The sequence below is a fragment of the Pipistrellus kuhlii genome, unplaced genomic scaffold (genome assembly GCF_014108245.1).
Source record: "Pipistrellus kuhlii isolate mPipKuh1 unplaced genomic scaffold, mPipKuh1.p scaffold_m20_p_25, whole genome shotgun sequence".
NCBI classification, from domain to species: Eukaryota; Metazoa; Chordata; class Mammalia; order Chiroptera; family Vespertilionidae; genus Pipistrellus; species Pipistrellus kuhlii.
Genome location: NW_023425524.1, coordinates 6,873,877 through 6,888,326, shown reverse-complemented (window position 1 = coordinate 6,888,326; position 14,450 = coordinate 6,873,877). Strand labels below are relative to the sequence as shown.

At 49.9% G+C, this 14,450-nt stretch overlaps 1 protein-coding gene and 1 pseudogene across 1 annotated transcript; both read right to left on the bottom strand.

Annotated features, from left to right (window-relative positions):
- Positions 1-5,178: 5,178 nt before the first annotated feature.
- Positions 5,179-6,594, bottom strand: BECN2 (beclin 2). Its single transcript, XM_036453378.2, has one exon. It carries the CDS (start codon positions 6,592-6,594, stop codon positions 5,293-5,295), a length of 1,302 nt encoding a protein of 433 aa, XP_036309271.1. The 3' UTR covers positions 5,179-5,292.
- A 2,838-nt stretch (positions 6,595-9,432) lies between these two features.
- On the bottom strand, positions 9,433-9,900 carry LOC118727598 (annotated as a pseudogene).
- Between the last annotated feature and the right edge of the window lie 4,550 nt (positions 9,901-14,450).

Sequence of the window (14,450 nt, the reverse complement as noted above, 5' to 3'; positions counted from 1 at the left end):
TTGTTTCTATCTCTCTCTCCCACTCTTTCCTCTGAAATAAATTTAAAAATATCTACACTAATAAAAGAAAAAGGTGCAAATGGACTGTACCTTCATGATGCCCACCAGCCAAGAGCAGCCAGAATGGAGAGAGGAGCTTAGCAACCCTAATGGTGCCGACTCCGAGCAGTAATGGCAGCTGCTTCAGCAGCTAAAACAAGTGGAGTTCTTGCTTGTTTTTCATTTATCTTTATTGAAAGCATTACAGGTGTCCCCATTTTTTCCCCATTGACCCCTTCTAGCCTGAACACCTCTCCCCTTCCCTGTTCCACCCATACACACACACACACACACACACACACACACACACACACACACACGCCCAGGCCTTCACCATCCTATTGTCTGTGTCCATGGGTTATGCATATATACATATAAGATCTTTGGCTGATGTCTTCCCACCCCACTCCCAAATTCCCTATCTCCCTCTCCCCCCTCCTCACCCCCACCTCTCACCATCCTTCTGAGATTGGACCGTCTATAGTAGAGTTCTTGTTGAGTCACCGTTTCTGCTCCTAGGTCACTGGAGGAAGCTTTACTGGTTCCTGAACAACAAGGCTGGGCTAGGTAGTTACTGGGTTGCTTTCTAATCTTCTCTTACTTTCGTATGTATCAGCACAAATAAACTCACAGTAATTGAGATAACCTGGCTGCACGCCATTCTTGGCAATCCCCAGAGGTGTCACTAACACACTCATGAAAGTCAAAGCTATCCTCATTTCTAAGTAGCTTGGAAGAAAATGAGAAAGTCAAAGAAGCACTGAAGTAAACCATCTTTTAATTAGACATGGACTCACATTGGAAATCTTCCTGGTAAATTACATGGACCCAATCTATAGTAAGTGTTAACAACAAATCATTCGTAACCAAATATTTTTGACTCATAGAGATAAATTAGAAGCATCAAAAATAGAAATCAAAAAGCCATTCAGGCCCAGCCTGTGTGGCTCAGTGGTTGAGGGTCGAGCTATGAACCAGGAGGTCACAGTTTGATTCCCAGTCAGGACACATACACTGGTTGCAGGGGGCTCCATTACCAGTAGGGGGCGTGCAGGAGTTGGCTGATCAATGCTTCTCTCTCATCATTGATGTTTCTATCTCACCCTCTCCCTTCCTCTCTGAAATCAATAAAAAGTTATTTTTTTAAAAAAAGCCATTTAGGAGATGATTGACAGATAGAGATTGTTAGAGCTGGAAAAAATATTAAAACTCTTGAAGTCCAAACCCATCATTTTTCTTCTCTGAGAAAAAATGAGGCACACTAAGTTAAGTAGAAGCAGATGTGTTATAAATTTAGAAATTGTTTGTAAAAAATATTCTGATGATTGACTTAATAAATGCAAGCGGTGCTAATAATATGCTAAATATTGGGGGCAAATGGTTAGTTTACAGGGATTTGTAAAAGATGAAGTAAAAACACCCCTAAGAGCCAAAACTGGTTTGGTTCAGTGGATAGAGCGTCGGCCCACGGACTGAGGGGTCCTAGGTTTGATTTCGGTCAAGGGCATGGACCTCGGTTGTGGGCACATCCCCAGTGGGGGATGTGCAGGAGGCAGGTGATCAATGTTTCTCTCTCATCGATGTTTCTGACTTTCTATCCCTCTCCCTTCCTCTCTGTAAAAAATCAATAAATTATTTTTTTTAAAAAAAACACCCCTAAGAGGTCTGACCAGGGAAGATGGATCTTTATGATGCCAGAGGAAGGGTTGGAGGAGATGGGAGTGGGGAAAGGCACTTTTCGCTGGGCAGCAATTCCCACTGAGTGTAGGTTGGGTTGGGAATATCAGAAGAAGGTCTATAATTACATGTTCGGTTTCACAGACTCTCCTCATCCAAAAATCAAAAGAAGGAAGCCCTTAGCCGGTTTGACTCAGTGGCTAGCCTGCGACTGAAGGGACCTGGGTTCAATTCTAGTCAAGGGCTCATGCTTGGGTTGTAGGCTCCATCCCCTGGGACTGGATAAAAAGTAAAATGACAGACCCATACGTAGGTGGGTACAGGGGCAATTAACATGATAATGAAGGAATTGGAGGCATCTGTCCTGGCGCCCACCACATCTGGTTGCGCCCCAGGGGCTCCAGAAAAAGGGAAGTTGCCAGTTACCCAGACATTGCAAGGGTATGTTATCCTAGATGCAAAAAGACAGATGGCTCAGTTAAGGTACAGGTTGACCTTGTCAGTGAAGATACCGGCCTAGGACATACCTACCCACCATAGTTATTTTGAGTTAAAGTTTCATTTCAGAGCATCATCCTTTGTGGTGACTTTAGGTCTCTGAGTTTGCAAGACCGCCATGCAGGCCTCCCCTGAGCTTGTCAGGTCAGCAATGTGGCCCCTTCCATCCACAAGAGGATTAGCTCCCATCCACTGAGTGACGTGGTACTAGTCTGGTCTCCTCCACTGATGTGGTCATCCTGCAAGTCCTCAGGCCCCAGAATGCAGTAACGAGGAGGCGGAGAGACTCGATGAGTAACAGCCCTTGGCCCTTTGCAGCTGAGAATGCCAGTGTGAGCTTTGATATCTTCATTGCCAAGGCCAGTGCCGTGCCGCTGGGAAAGTCTGGGCCGGAGAGCAAAAGTCTGGGCACACGCTTCGGACCAAAAGCCCCCTCGGTGGTAGCCCTGTTAGCTCGCACCTGGGTAAGTTCCTTCTGTGGCTGAAGTGAAAGGCACCCTGGGATTCCTGCGTCCCCAGCATCTATCATGGGAACATGGGGACATGGACCCAGCCTGGGACGTCAGCTCCTGGTTCGCTGAGAGTGTGGGGTGTTCTGAGGCGAGGTGGGTGGCTCATAAGTCATCACACACCTCCTCGGGCGGTGTGGTGGCCATTACTCATTGCTCCGGGTCCCAGAGCCCTGTGCTGGGTGCTGTTCTTCCTGTCCTGTCATTGTCACACTTAACTCTGTCATTCCTGGGTGCTCCCAGCTACTCCTATGGAATCAGGGTTAGGCGTTTTCTGTGGACTGGTAAGCGTGGTGTGACATCTAGTGGCCAAAGTCACCCATTCCCGGTTCTTCCTGGCGTGATGTAGACACACAGCCCCGGATAAAAGGTGCACGGAAGCCAGAAATCATGGAGCACCTACTGTGTGTGAGCATGAAACGCACCTGTGTGTAAACATGAAACGCACAACTATGTGTAAACATGAAACGCCCCTACTGTGTGTAAGCATGAAACTGAGGGGTGAGGTGGGGGGGATCAGAGATGGAAATGTGCTGCCTCTGCTCTTCTTGGAGTTCGCAGACTCAGTTAAAAGAGGGAAGCCCTAGCTGTTTTTCTCAGTGGATAGAGCATCGGCCTGAGGACCCAAGGGTCCCAAGTTCAAGTCCAGTCAAGGGCATGTACCTTGGTTGCAGGAGCATTCCCAGTAGGAGGTGTGCAGGAGGCAGCTGATTGATGTTTCTCTCTCATCGATGTTTCTAACTCTCTATCCCTCTCCCTTCCTCTTTATAAAAAGTTGTCAGCACAAACCAGACAAACTGTGAATCCTACAGTATCAAGAATTTACTCATTTATTCAATGACAATCATGTCATCATCTTCTGGAACATCATCACAATCCAATTCCTGAATTTCCTGGTGAATTTCTTGTGACTCCATTTCTTTCGGAATCAGTGGACCAAATCTCTCATGTTTAGCAATAGCATTCTGAGACAGAGCCTAGGGGGGGCCTTATTTTTCAGGGAGATGCCTTCTATTTCACTCAGAAGGAAACCTGTAAGTAGGTCTTATTTTCGGAGGATGTTTTATTCTTGGGGAAACACGGTATTTAGATCATGAGATCAGATGGATGACTGGGGAAAGTTTTGGTGATTGTGAATGCTCATATTTCCCAAGACAGTTCTGAAAACCTCAGTGGGGGAGGTGGGGGAAGGGGAAAGAAAATTAAGAAAAAGTAAATTTTTAAAAGAGGGAAGAAACAGCAAGTGTGATTTTCAGATGGAGACCTAAAGGAAAGGCCTGGTGAGGATGAGTGAGAAGCTGTGGCTCCCGCCTGGGAGGGCGGGACTGGGAGTGAGAGGAAAAGACAGCAGAGTCGCCCCTCCCTCTAAGCTTCAGGACTGATTACAACAAAGGAGGGTTTGTGAGTGGATCTGGAAAACCCTGAGGGTCCAGCTTATTTGGAGCCAAAGGCAACGTTAGCCCAGGGCTCAGGCCAAACTTGTGCGCTGCCCTGATTCACCTCTGAGAACTCAGATTAAGAGCCTTCCTCAGAGACATCAGAGATGACCTCTCTTGACCTACCTACGGGGCAGGGCCAACTTTTGGCTAAACGTCTCATCTCCTGATTGTCCTGCATTGACCCTTGGCAGCCCCACGGGGCATTTGATTTTTTAAAAATAATATTTGTTAATTTCAGAGAAAGGGAGAAGAGAGAAAGAGAGGAATATTAATGATGAGAATCATTTTTGTATCCACCACCTGCACTTCCCCTACTGGAGATCAAGTCCTAAACCTGGGCATATGCCCCGATCGGGAATCTAACCATGACCTCCTGGTTCATAGGTCGGTGCTCAACCACTGAGCCACACCAGCCACACCAGCCAGGACACTTATTTTCTCATTAAAAAAATTGAACACCTTCCCTAGAGCAGCGTTTCCCAAAGTGTGGTGCGCGTACCCCCAGGGGCACGGGGAGAGTCTGGTGGGGGTATGCGTTGCACCGGAGTTTGGTGGGGATAGGCACTGCACAGTGCTTAGCGGTGCCTAATTCTACGTTCTCATGAGGACGAGGGGTAACCTGCGTTATGAAAATTATAGAAGGGGTACACATATGTCAAAAGTTTGGGAAACACTGGGATAGAGCATTGGCCTGCAGACTAAAGGGTCCCAGGTTCAATTCCGGTCAAGAGCATGTACTTTGGTTATGGGCGCATCCCCAGTCAGGGGTGTGCAGGAGGCAGCTGATCAATGTTTCTAACTCTCTATCCCCCTCCCTTCCTCTCAGTAAAAAAATCAATAAAATATCTTTTAAAAAAATAATAATAACTTCTCTCCCTCCTAGGAAAAAAAAAAACCAAGTTATTTTTTCCTTTATTTTATTTTCTGTCACCATGAATGCCCCCCATACCCTCTTACAGCTCTCCCTCCCCCACATGCCATCTCCACAGGGTGGTCCGTGTCCATGAATTCTCTTATTTTGCTCAATCCCTCCACCCCCTCTCACCCGACCCCACCAGAGCCGTCTGCCTGTCCTCTGTGGGTCTGCTTCTATGGTCTGTTCTGTCTCTTAGCCTCCTGTCCGGATGCAGTTAACCGGGACGGTACCTTAAGGAGACCCAGTCCAGGCTCCACTTGAAATTGGTCAGCATGAGCTTGAGGGCCTTTGTCCACTGCTCCTCGGTGTGCAGGCGGGTTCGGACGGAGTAGAACTTGCCAGACCCCGGGTCCTCCATCCAGCCCCTCTCGGCGTGGATCCGGTAGGGCATGCAGAGAGCCGGCTCTGACTTCTGGGCCTCCTCCTGGAACTGCTGCATGCAGTCCAGGAAGGCCACCATGGCCTGGTCGAACTTGCTGTCCCAAAGAGAGCTCTTCCCCCCTGTGCAGAACAAGGGCAGCTCCACCGGGTCCTCGGGGGTCAGCGCCCGCAGGTAGGAGTGGTCCCCGCGGGGGACGAGCTGGTACCTCTGGAACCGCAGACCCACTGTGTGCGCCAGGCTTGCGAGCAGCAAGGCCGTGTGCCCCCAGGCTGCGTTGATCTCCCCCCAGCTCACGGGGACTGTGGGCGCGCAGCCCAGCCTATGGCCGTTGATGACGGCGATGGGGCCGTCGCAGCCGATCTCAAACGTTGCCTTGAAGGCGTTGGTCCTGGTCAGCCAGGCCAGCTGGGCCTGAGCATGGCGTAGCCGGTCCTCCAGGCTCCACAGCTCGTCCTGCAGCTCCAGCTGCTGCCACTGCAGCACCCCGAGGTCCCGCGGGTACTGCCTCTCCTGCTGCTCCAGCCTCTCCGTCTCTGCACGGGCCACCTCCAGGGCCACGGCCGCCCCGTCTCGCTTCTTCTCCACCTCCTCCAGCTGCTGGACCAGCCTCGCTTCCTCCAGCTCCAGCACCTCCAGCTCCTGCTGCAGGGTCTCCCCAGAGTCCTCGCCGCACCCACGCCTGGTCTCCAAGCAGCGCTGGTAGGTCCGAGTGTCAGACTCCGAGATGCTGAGCTGGCGGTCCAGCTGCTGCAGGAGGCTGTCGGTGCAGTCCTCGCACAGGGGGTGACCGAGCTCTTCCCCGGACAGGATGTCACAGAGCCCTGTCTCGGCCCTGTGGATGCTGCTGAGGGTCCTCCCGGCGGCCAGCTTGCCCAGCAGGGTGAAGTTGGTGGGACGGTCCCCGGTCAGCTCCCCATCACCAAGGATGTGCCAGGCGGAAGCCTGCAGCTCCTCAAGGTCCATCTCCAGGCTGGAGGCAGAGCCTTCCTCCCGGGTGTCTCCCGGCTCCCCTTGAGCGGAGGGGAAGTACGAAGCTCCAGGGTCTTGGCCAAGGTCAAGGCCCGGGGCCTCCGTGGTCCGCACCAGCTTCAGGGGCCGGCGGCAGCCGTGGCAGATGAAGCGGATGGAGGACATGGTGGTGGAGGTCTTGACTTTCGCTTTGACTTTCCCAACTTTCCCCCCAGCTCCCAGGTTCCTCCTCCATTTATGCTGGGTGAGGGCCTTCAGGGGAGGGAGTTTTAAAATGCATATCTCATCTCTCACTTTCCCTCAAACCTGGCCCTCCTTAGATACCAGCCAGGAGTCCTTCTCCAAGGATTACAGCCAAGAATCTCCCAAAAGCTTATCTGAAGAGTAATCTTTCTACACTTGATTTTAGCCAAAGGGCCCCGAACAGAGTTTAGCTTTAGTTCCTAAAACTAAAATCTGGTTACGGTACTTCCCTCCTGAAAACATTTCATCCTTATTGTACCTTAAGATCTTTTGATCTTTTTTTAAAATATATTTTATTGATTTTTCACAGAGATGAAGGGAGAGGGATAGAGAGCTAGAAATATCGATGAGAGAGAATCATCCATCAGCTGCCTCCTGCACATACCCCCACTGGGGATGTGCCTGCAACCAAGGTACATGCCCTTGACAGGAATCGAACCCGGGCCCTTCAGTCGCTCTATCCACCGGTTTCGGCTGTCTCTCAAGATCTTAATATTTTAACCTGATACCAAGGCCTCTGCCCATATTTCCATTTCTTTCCCCCTTTCTTCTTCTATTTTTTATTTATTTTTTTAAAAGAAATTTTATTCCTTTTGTCAAATACCAAATAAGGGATGCTTTATTTTATTTTATTTTTTAATTGATTTTTCACAGAGATGAAGGGAAAGAGAGAGTTAAAAACATCGATGAGAGCGAATCATCAATCAGATGCCTCCTGCACACCCCCTACTGGGGATGTGCCCGCGCAACCAAGGTACATGCCCTTGACCGGAATCAAACCTGGGACCTTTCAGTCCGCAGACCGACGCTCTATCCACTGAGCCAAACCGGTTTCAGCCACTTCTTCTTTTAAACATATTTTTATTGACTTCAGAAAGGAAGGGAGAGGGGGGAGACAGAAACATCCATGATGAGAGAGAATTGTTGATCGGCTGCAGCCTGCACGCTCCCCACTGGGGATCGAGCCTGCAACCCAGGCGTGTGCCCTGACGGGGAATCTCACCGTGACCTCCTGGTTCCTAGGTGGACAACCACTGAGCCACACCGGCTGGGCCACATTTTTTTTTTTTTTTTTTTTTTTTTGTGAATCTTTTTCTCTTTATTTTTAGAGAGAAACATGGATGTGGTGGAGACACAAGGATTGGTTGCCTCCTGCAGGGGCCCCAACCAGCCTCAGGGATCAGCCTCGGAGGGATCTGCCCTTCAGCGGAAACAAACCAGGGACCCTTCCGTAGAGGGGTCCATGCTCTATCCACTGAACCACACCGGCCAAGGCCGGAAACAGACTTTTTTCTGCTGGCCACCCCTTTCCCCACCCTCCCTACCCCCTCCTGGAAAAAGTTTGTATTGTTTCCACTTGGTTTAATGCACAGGAGAGGGCTCCAGGTGCTTGAAATAATGGGAACCTGTGGCCTGTTTGGCTCAGTGTATGGAAAGTCAGCCTGGGGACTGAAGGATCCTGGGTTCCATTCCCAAACAGGGCACAGGCCTGGGTTGTGGGATCCACTCCCAGTGTGGGTGTGTGCTGGAGGCTGCCGATCAACGATTCTGTCTCATCATGGATGTTTCTCTCTCTCTCTCTCTCTCCCTTCCTCCCTGAAATCAATAGATTATATTATTAAAAAATAAAAAAAGAATAGCTAGTAGTTTGGAGGAGAGGCTCCAGCAAAGTCAGACACTGGGGGGTACAGAGGGGTCCCCCCACCAAGGCCTCGGCTCCCCAGTCTCAGGTTGTGCCTGAGGGAGAGCCTGGGGGTAGGAGCTGGCCCCGCCCCGCCTGGGGCCCTGGGAAGGGGCAGGTGTGGCCCCTCTTCCCCATGAACGGCCCTCCTCCCCGGGGGCGGGGCTGCGGGCAGAGCCAGGGCTGCGGCTCCCAAGGGCCTGGATCAGCCCCTCTCCAGGCCCCGCGCCTTCAGGGCTCCCTGAGGTCCCCCTCCTGCCAGGAGGCCCCCCCACACCTGCCGGGGAGGTGCCCCTCCACCTGCCCGGAAGGCCCCTGGCCTGGGAGGAGGCAGCAGGCTCTGGGTTCCAGTCTCCAGGATGCTCAGCGGCCCTGGGCTGCTTCCCCAGCTCTGGGGGTGCAAACAGAAGCCCCGAGAGAGGTGAGTGTGGGGCGCAGAGGGGGTCTGGCGGGTGGGGGCTCCCCCGGGTGGAACAATGGGGTGACTGTAGGGTCGGGTGGAACAATGGGATGACTGGGGTTGTGACAGGGCGGCAGGAGGGAGTCAGGGGGGAAGAAAGCGGGGTGTGGGCTGGTCTGGAGGCAGGGGTGCAGGGGAGACTGGGGGAGAGCCCGGAGGGGGTCAGGGCTGAGGGAGGGGCACCCCTGGGTCTGTCCCCGAAACCCCTGGGCCCGGGACCAGGTGAGCGGGTCATTGATGCCTGTTAATCTCCCTGAGCTTCACCTGCAGGTGCTTTTATTATTATTATTATTATTGATTAAGGTATTACATATGTGTCCTTATCCTCCCATTGCCCCCTCACCCCACTCCCATACATGCCCTTACCCCCAGTGTCTGTGTCCATTGGTTGTGCTTATCTGCATGCATACAAGTTCTTGGGTTTTTTTTAGTTTGTTTGTTTTGTTTTTAGAGCATCTTAAATTTTTCATCCTTCCTTGGCAGGTTACCTAAGACCCCTTTTGACTCGGAAAACTGTAGAACGTTAGGAACTACCCCCAAGCCAATGCCAGGTGGTGGCCCTTGCCAGTTTCCCATGAGTCCTGCTTTTGGGGGTGTCTGCTCACACTGGCCACAAGCATCAGTGCCCAGGCCGCTGCTCCCCGTATTTCATTGTGAACTCGTCGGCACTCTTCTAGAATGTTCACAGTCCTTAGAGGATTTCTCAGCAAGGTCAGCCCGAAGGGGGTGCTCAGGGAGGGGGCTGGGGGGCATGCACCGGGGCCATGAGGGGCTGAGTCACCAGGTCTGTTTGGTTGCTGGCTGCCAGGTGTCAGCACTGATGACCGGCAGACACACCTGTCCCTGCTCATCCCTATTGGGATGCTAGGTCTTTGTTTTCTATGTGATCTCCGGGGGTTTGAATTTGTAATCGGCTGGAGAGCTGGTTTGGGAGTCTGAAGGCCCCTTACGGTGTGGAGGGTTGTCAGGAACAGGAAGCCTTTGCCAAGTCAGTAAAGCAGCCTCATCAGCCTGGATGTTAGGAAGGTTTTTATTCCATATTTGGGATTTCTTCAAGCTCCTTCATCAGCCTCCTGCGGGCCGCCATCTGGGATCTGCTTTCCCAGCATGCATACAAGTCCTGAGGCTGATCGCTTTTCCCCCTGCCCTCCTCAGCTTTCCCGGTATAATTTGAGAGTCTATTCCATGCTTTACTGCCTCTGTGTCTATCTTTGTTCATCGGGTTATAATGTTCTTTATTTTCCATCAATGAGTGAGATCATGTGATAATTTATCTTTCTCTGACTGGCTTATTTCACTCAGCATCATGCTCCCCAGCTCCATCCATGCTGCTGCAAATGGTAGGAATACCTTCTTTTTCATTACAGTGTACTATTCCATTGTGTAGATCACATGTGTCAAACACAAGGCCCGCGGGCCAAATCCGTCCCGCCAGGCCTTGCAATGTGGCCCGCACCGCGCTGTCATCACTGCACTCCGCTGCGTTTCCATCACAATGACGGTTTATGACTGTTCAGTAAACCATTCGGCCCGCGATTTAGGCTGGATTTTAGATTTTGGCCCCTTCTCTGATTGAGTTCGACACCCCTAGTGTAGATGTACCTCAGTTTTCTGATCCACTCATCTGCTGATGGGCACTTAGGCTGTTTCCAAATCTCAGCTATGGTGAATTGTGCTTCTGTGAACATAGGGCTTTATATGTCCTTTCTGATTGGTGTTTCTGGTTTCTTGGGATATATTCCTAGGAGTGTACATTGAAAACATCAGTATTTTTTTTCCATTTTTTTTTATTAAGGTATTATATGTATACATTGAAAACATCAGTAACTATTTTTTTATAAAGTATTATATGTTTAAATTATATTTTTAAAAAAATAAAAAAAGAATGGCCAGCGGGGATGAGGACAAATATGTAATACCTTAATAAAGAAATTTTAAAAAAATAGTTATTGCCGCAGCAAAAAAAAACAAACAAACAAAAAACGCAATAAAATCTGTTAGAACATTGACGGGGGGGGGGGAAATGAGAGGCTCTGACAAAGCCAGACACTAGGGGGCGCAGTGCCCCCCCCCCCCCAAAAGGCCTCTGGGCCCCACAGGCTCAGGTTGTGCCTGAGAAGGAGCTGGGGGAGAAGGTGGCCCCGCCCAGCCTGGGCCCCTGCGGAGGGGCAGGTGTGGCCCCTCTTCCGCATGAGTTCCGGCTCCTTGTCAGGAGCAGGTGCAAACCCGAGTCTCCGCCTGGGTGAGGGGTCATTGGTGCCTGTTAATCTCCCTGAGCTTCCCTGCAGGCTTTTTTTTTTTTTTTTTAAATATATTTTATTGATTTTTAACAGAGAGGAAGGGAGAGAGATAGAGAGCTAGAAACGTCGATGAGAGAGAAACATTGGCCAGCTGCCTCCTGCACACCCCCTTCTGGGGATGTGCCCGCAACCAAGGTACATGCCCTTGACCGGGAATCGAACCTGGGACCTTCCAGTCCGCAGACCGACGCTCTATCCACTGAGCCAAACCGGTTTCGGCCATATGTCTCCTTTCTTTCCCCATTCACCTTCCCCGGGTCTTCCCTACCCCCCAGTGTCTTGCATCCGTTGGTGGTTCTTGTCTGCATGCACACAAGTCCTTTGGTTGATCTCTTATCTCCCCGCAACCCTCCCCAGCCTTCCCGCTGTCATGTGACAGTCTGTTGGCTGCTTCTCTGCCTCTGTATCCATCTTTGTTCATCAGGTTATAATGTTCTTCATTACCCATAAATGAGAGAGATGATGTGATATTTATGTTTCACTGACTGGCTTATTTCACTTAGCATACTGCTCTCCCGGTCCATCCATGCTGCTGCAAATGATAGGAATTCCTTCTTTTCTAGTGCAGTGTAGTATTCCATTGTATGGACGTACCATGGTTTTCTGATCCACTCATCTGCTGATGGGCACTTAGGCTGGTTCCAAATCTTAGCTATGGTGAATTGTGCTGCTGTGAACATAGGGTGCATATATTTGAAAGATGAGACAGAGGCCGAAAAGCAGGAATACAGGCTTTATCAGAGGAGAAGGACCTGCTGGGCTGACTCGAGTGCAGAAGTGAAAACGCCTTTTGAGGGGAGGATGGGAAGGAATGGGGCTTAGGGTACTCGGCACGCGCTGATTGGTGGCTTACTATATGGTCCATATAAGGTCCTGGTTAGGTGCTCAGGTATGTCCAGGCTGCTGGTGCAGGTTATGTCATACTCTGCCCACCAGTTGGAGGGGGAAGGATCTATCATTCCAGGCTTTTGGTAATGGTAAAATATTGAGAGTCCGGGCAAGGTCAGGGGGGCGTAGCTACTTCCTGCTAAGAGGGGGCATCGTCCGGGGCATCTGCCCAGGGTCTCGAGGGTTCTGGTGACATAAGCGTCTCTAGGTTCTGAATTCAAGGCCAGGTAGATCTCTCCCACCTTTTGGTTGGTGAACGCCTGCATTCTGTTCTGCAAAAAATACTATTGAAATAGAGCATGAGACAGGGGCCAAAGAGCAAAATTAAAAGAATAAATACCAGCTGAAACCGGTTTGGGTGGGTGGATAGAGCATCGGTCTGAGAACTGAAGAGTCCCAGGTTCGATTCCGGTCAAGGGCATGTACCTTGGTTGCGGGCACATCCCCAGTGGGGTGTGCAGGAGACAGCTGATGGATGTTTCTCTATTGTCGATGTTTCTGGCTCTCTATCCATCTCTCTTCCTCTCTGTAAAAAATCAATATATATATATATATATATATATATATATATATGAATAAATACCAGTGGGCCTCATAGTGGGAGGAGCCACGGAGTAAGTGAGCCAGAGATGGCATACTCCCCTTCTAGCTGGTTACGTCCTCTTTGGTTAGTCCTGCCCCGGAGGGATTTATTGTGATCTTTGATAATTCCGGATTCATTTACAAAGTAGCAGCATTCCTCCCCAAGAAAGACACAGGTTGCTGTCAGATCTAAAGCACACCGGTTCTGTAGGGGACACCGCTGCTAGGGAGCATGCCTGCCTCTGAAGGGAATTGCTCATGATGGGGAAATCTTCTGAACATGCAGCAGACAGTTGTGGTAGAAATGATCAGAGGAGGGAATGCCTCCCACTCCTGTCCCCACTGCAGGGAGGGCTCCGTGCCCACTAAGATAAGGTGACCAGACGTCCCACTTTTCAACAAATTTTCCCACGTCCCACAGCATTTTTAAAAAGTCCCGATTTTTGGAAAGAATGCACGACAAGCTAGGGAATGGCGGGAGAACAGGAAGGGAATATATATACGGTTTTCGGCGGCCGTGTGGCTATTTAGCCAGGATATGAGTTTTATGTTATTTCTGTTCATTTTATCATGTTAAACCTTAATCATAACAAATAACGGTTGAGAACTGATCATCGGGAACTGCTTACCAAAGTTCGCATTGTTGACCAGTTGTTAGAATTCACTCAAATGGGAAATATGCCAACGAATAACATAATACTACACATAATTTTTTAAAATTTATTGTATTTGTAAATTGTACTTATGTTGAAGTTTATATACATATATATATATATATATATATATATATATATATATATATATATTACAATACTATGTTTGCGTTCTATGAAAATTTTTTGTTACTCCATATAGACCAAATTTCTAATCAAGACACCCCTCCCCTCCCACCCCCCACCCCTCATCAAAGGGTGTCCAGCTTTACCAATGTTAAAATCTGGTCACGGGGGAACAAGGGCGCCCTCTTGTGGCGGGGCCTGAGAAGCCCAGGAGAAGATTCACATTCTCCCTCTGTTCTGAAAGGAAGATGGGGGGTTAGGAAGACAAAGACAGAGTGCGTGGGGCAGGTCCTGGGGGACGGAGGTGTGGGCTGTAGTCCCAGAGGAGAAAAATGCCCGGTGGGGGGCAGCTAAGGGAGGGGGTACATTCATAGATGGTGCACAGCAGTAGGTGCAGTTGTAGGTGAGGTGGAGGTGTGAGAGGTATTTGTTAAACAGGTAGTGTTTTCCGTGCTGGACGAGGGGTGCAGCAGCACGATTTCCCCAAGAGACTGGCTGGTGAGTCTGGAGAGCGATCCTGTTGAGTTCTTTGGGAGGAAAAAGCTGGTCCTGAGGCTGCCACAGCGTCCCTTGTCTGGTTTTGCTGCTTTTCTGGGCCTGGAGCTGAAAGACAACTGAGACCTAGATGTTGTTGTTATTATTATTATTTTTAAATTTTATTGATTTTTTACAGAGAGGAAGGGAGAGGGATAGAGAGCTAGAAACACCGATGAGAGAAAGAGACAGCGATCAGCTGCCTCTTGCACATCCCCTACCGGGGATGTGCCCGCATCCAAAGTACATGCCCTTGACTGGAATCGAACCTGGGACCTTTCAGTCCGCAGACTGATGCTCTATCCACTGAGCCAAACCGGTTTCGGCTATTATTATTATTTTTTTAACAATTTTTTAAAATATATATTTTTATTGATTTTTAATAGAGAGGAAGGGAGAGGGATAGAGTTAGAAACATCAATGAGAGAGAAACATTGACCAGCTGCCTCCTGCACACCCCCCTCCTGGGGATGTGCCTGCAACAAAGGTACAAGTCCTTGACCGGAATCGAACCTGGGACCTTTCAGTCCACAGGCTGACGTTCTATCCACTGA

Coding starts and splice junctions, on each gene's coding strand:
- BECN2 (XM_036453378.2), bottom strand. CDS start 6,594: ATGTCCTCCATCCGCTTCATCTGCCACGGCTGCCGCCGGCCCCTGAAG.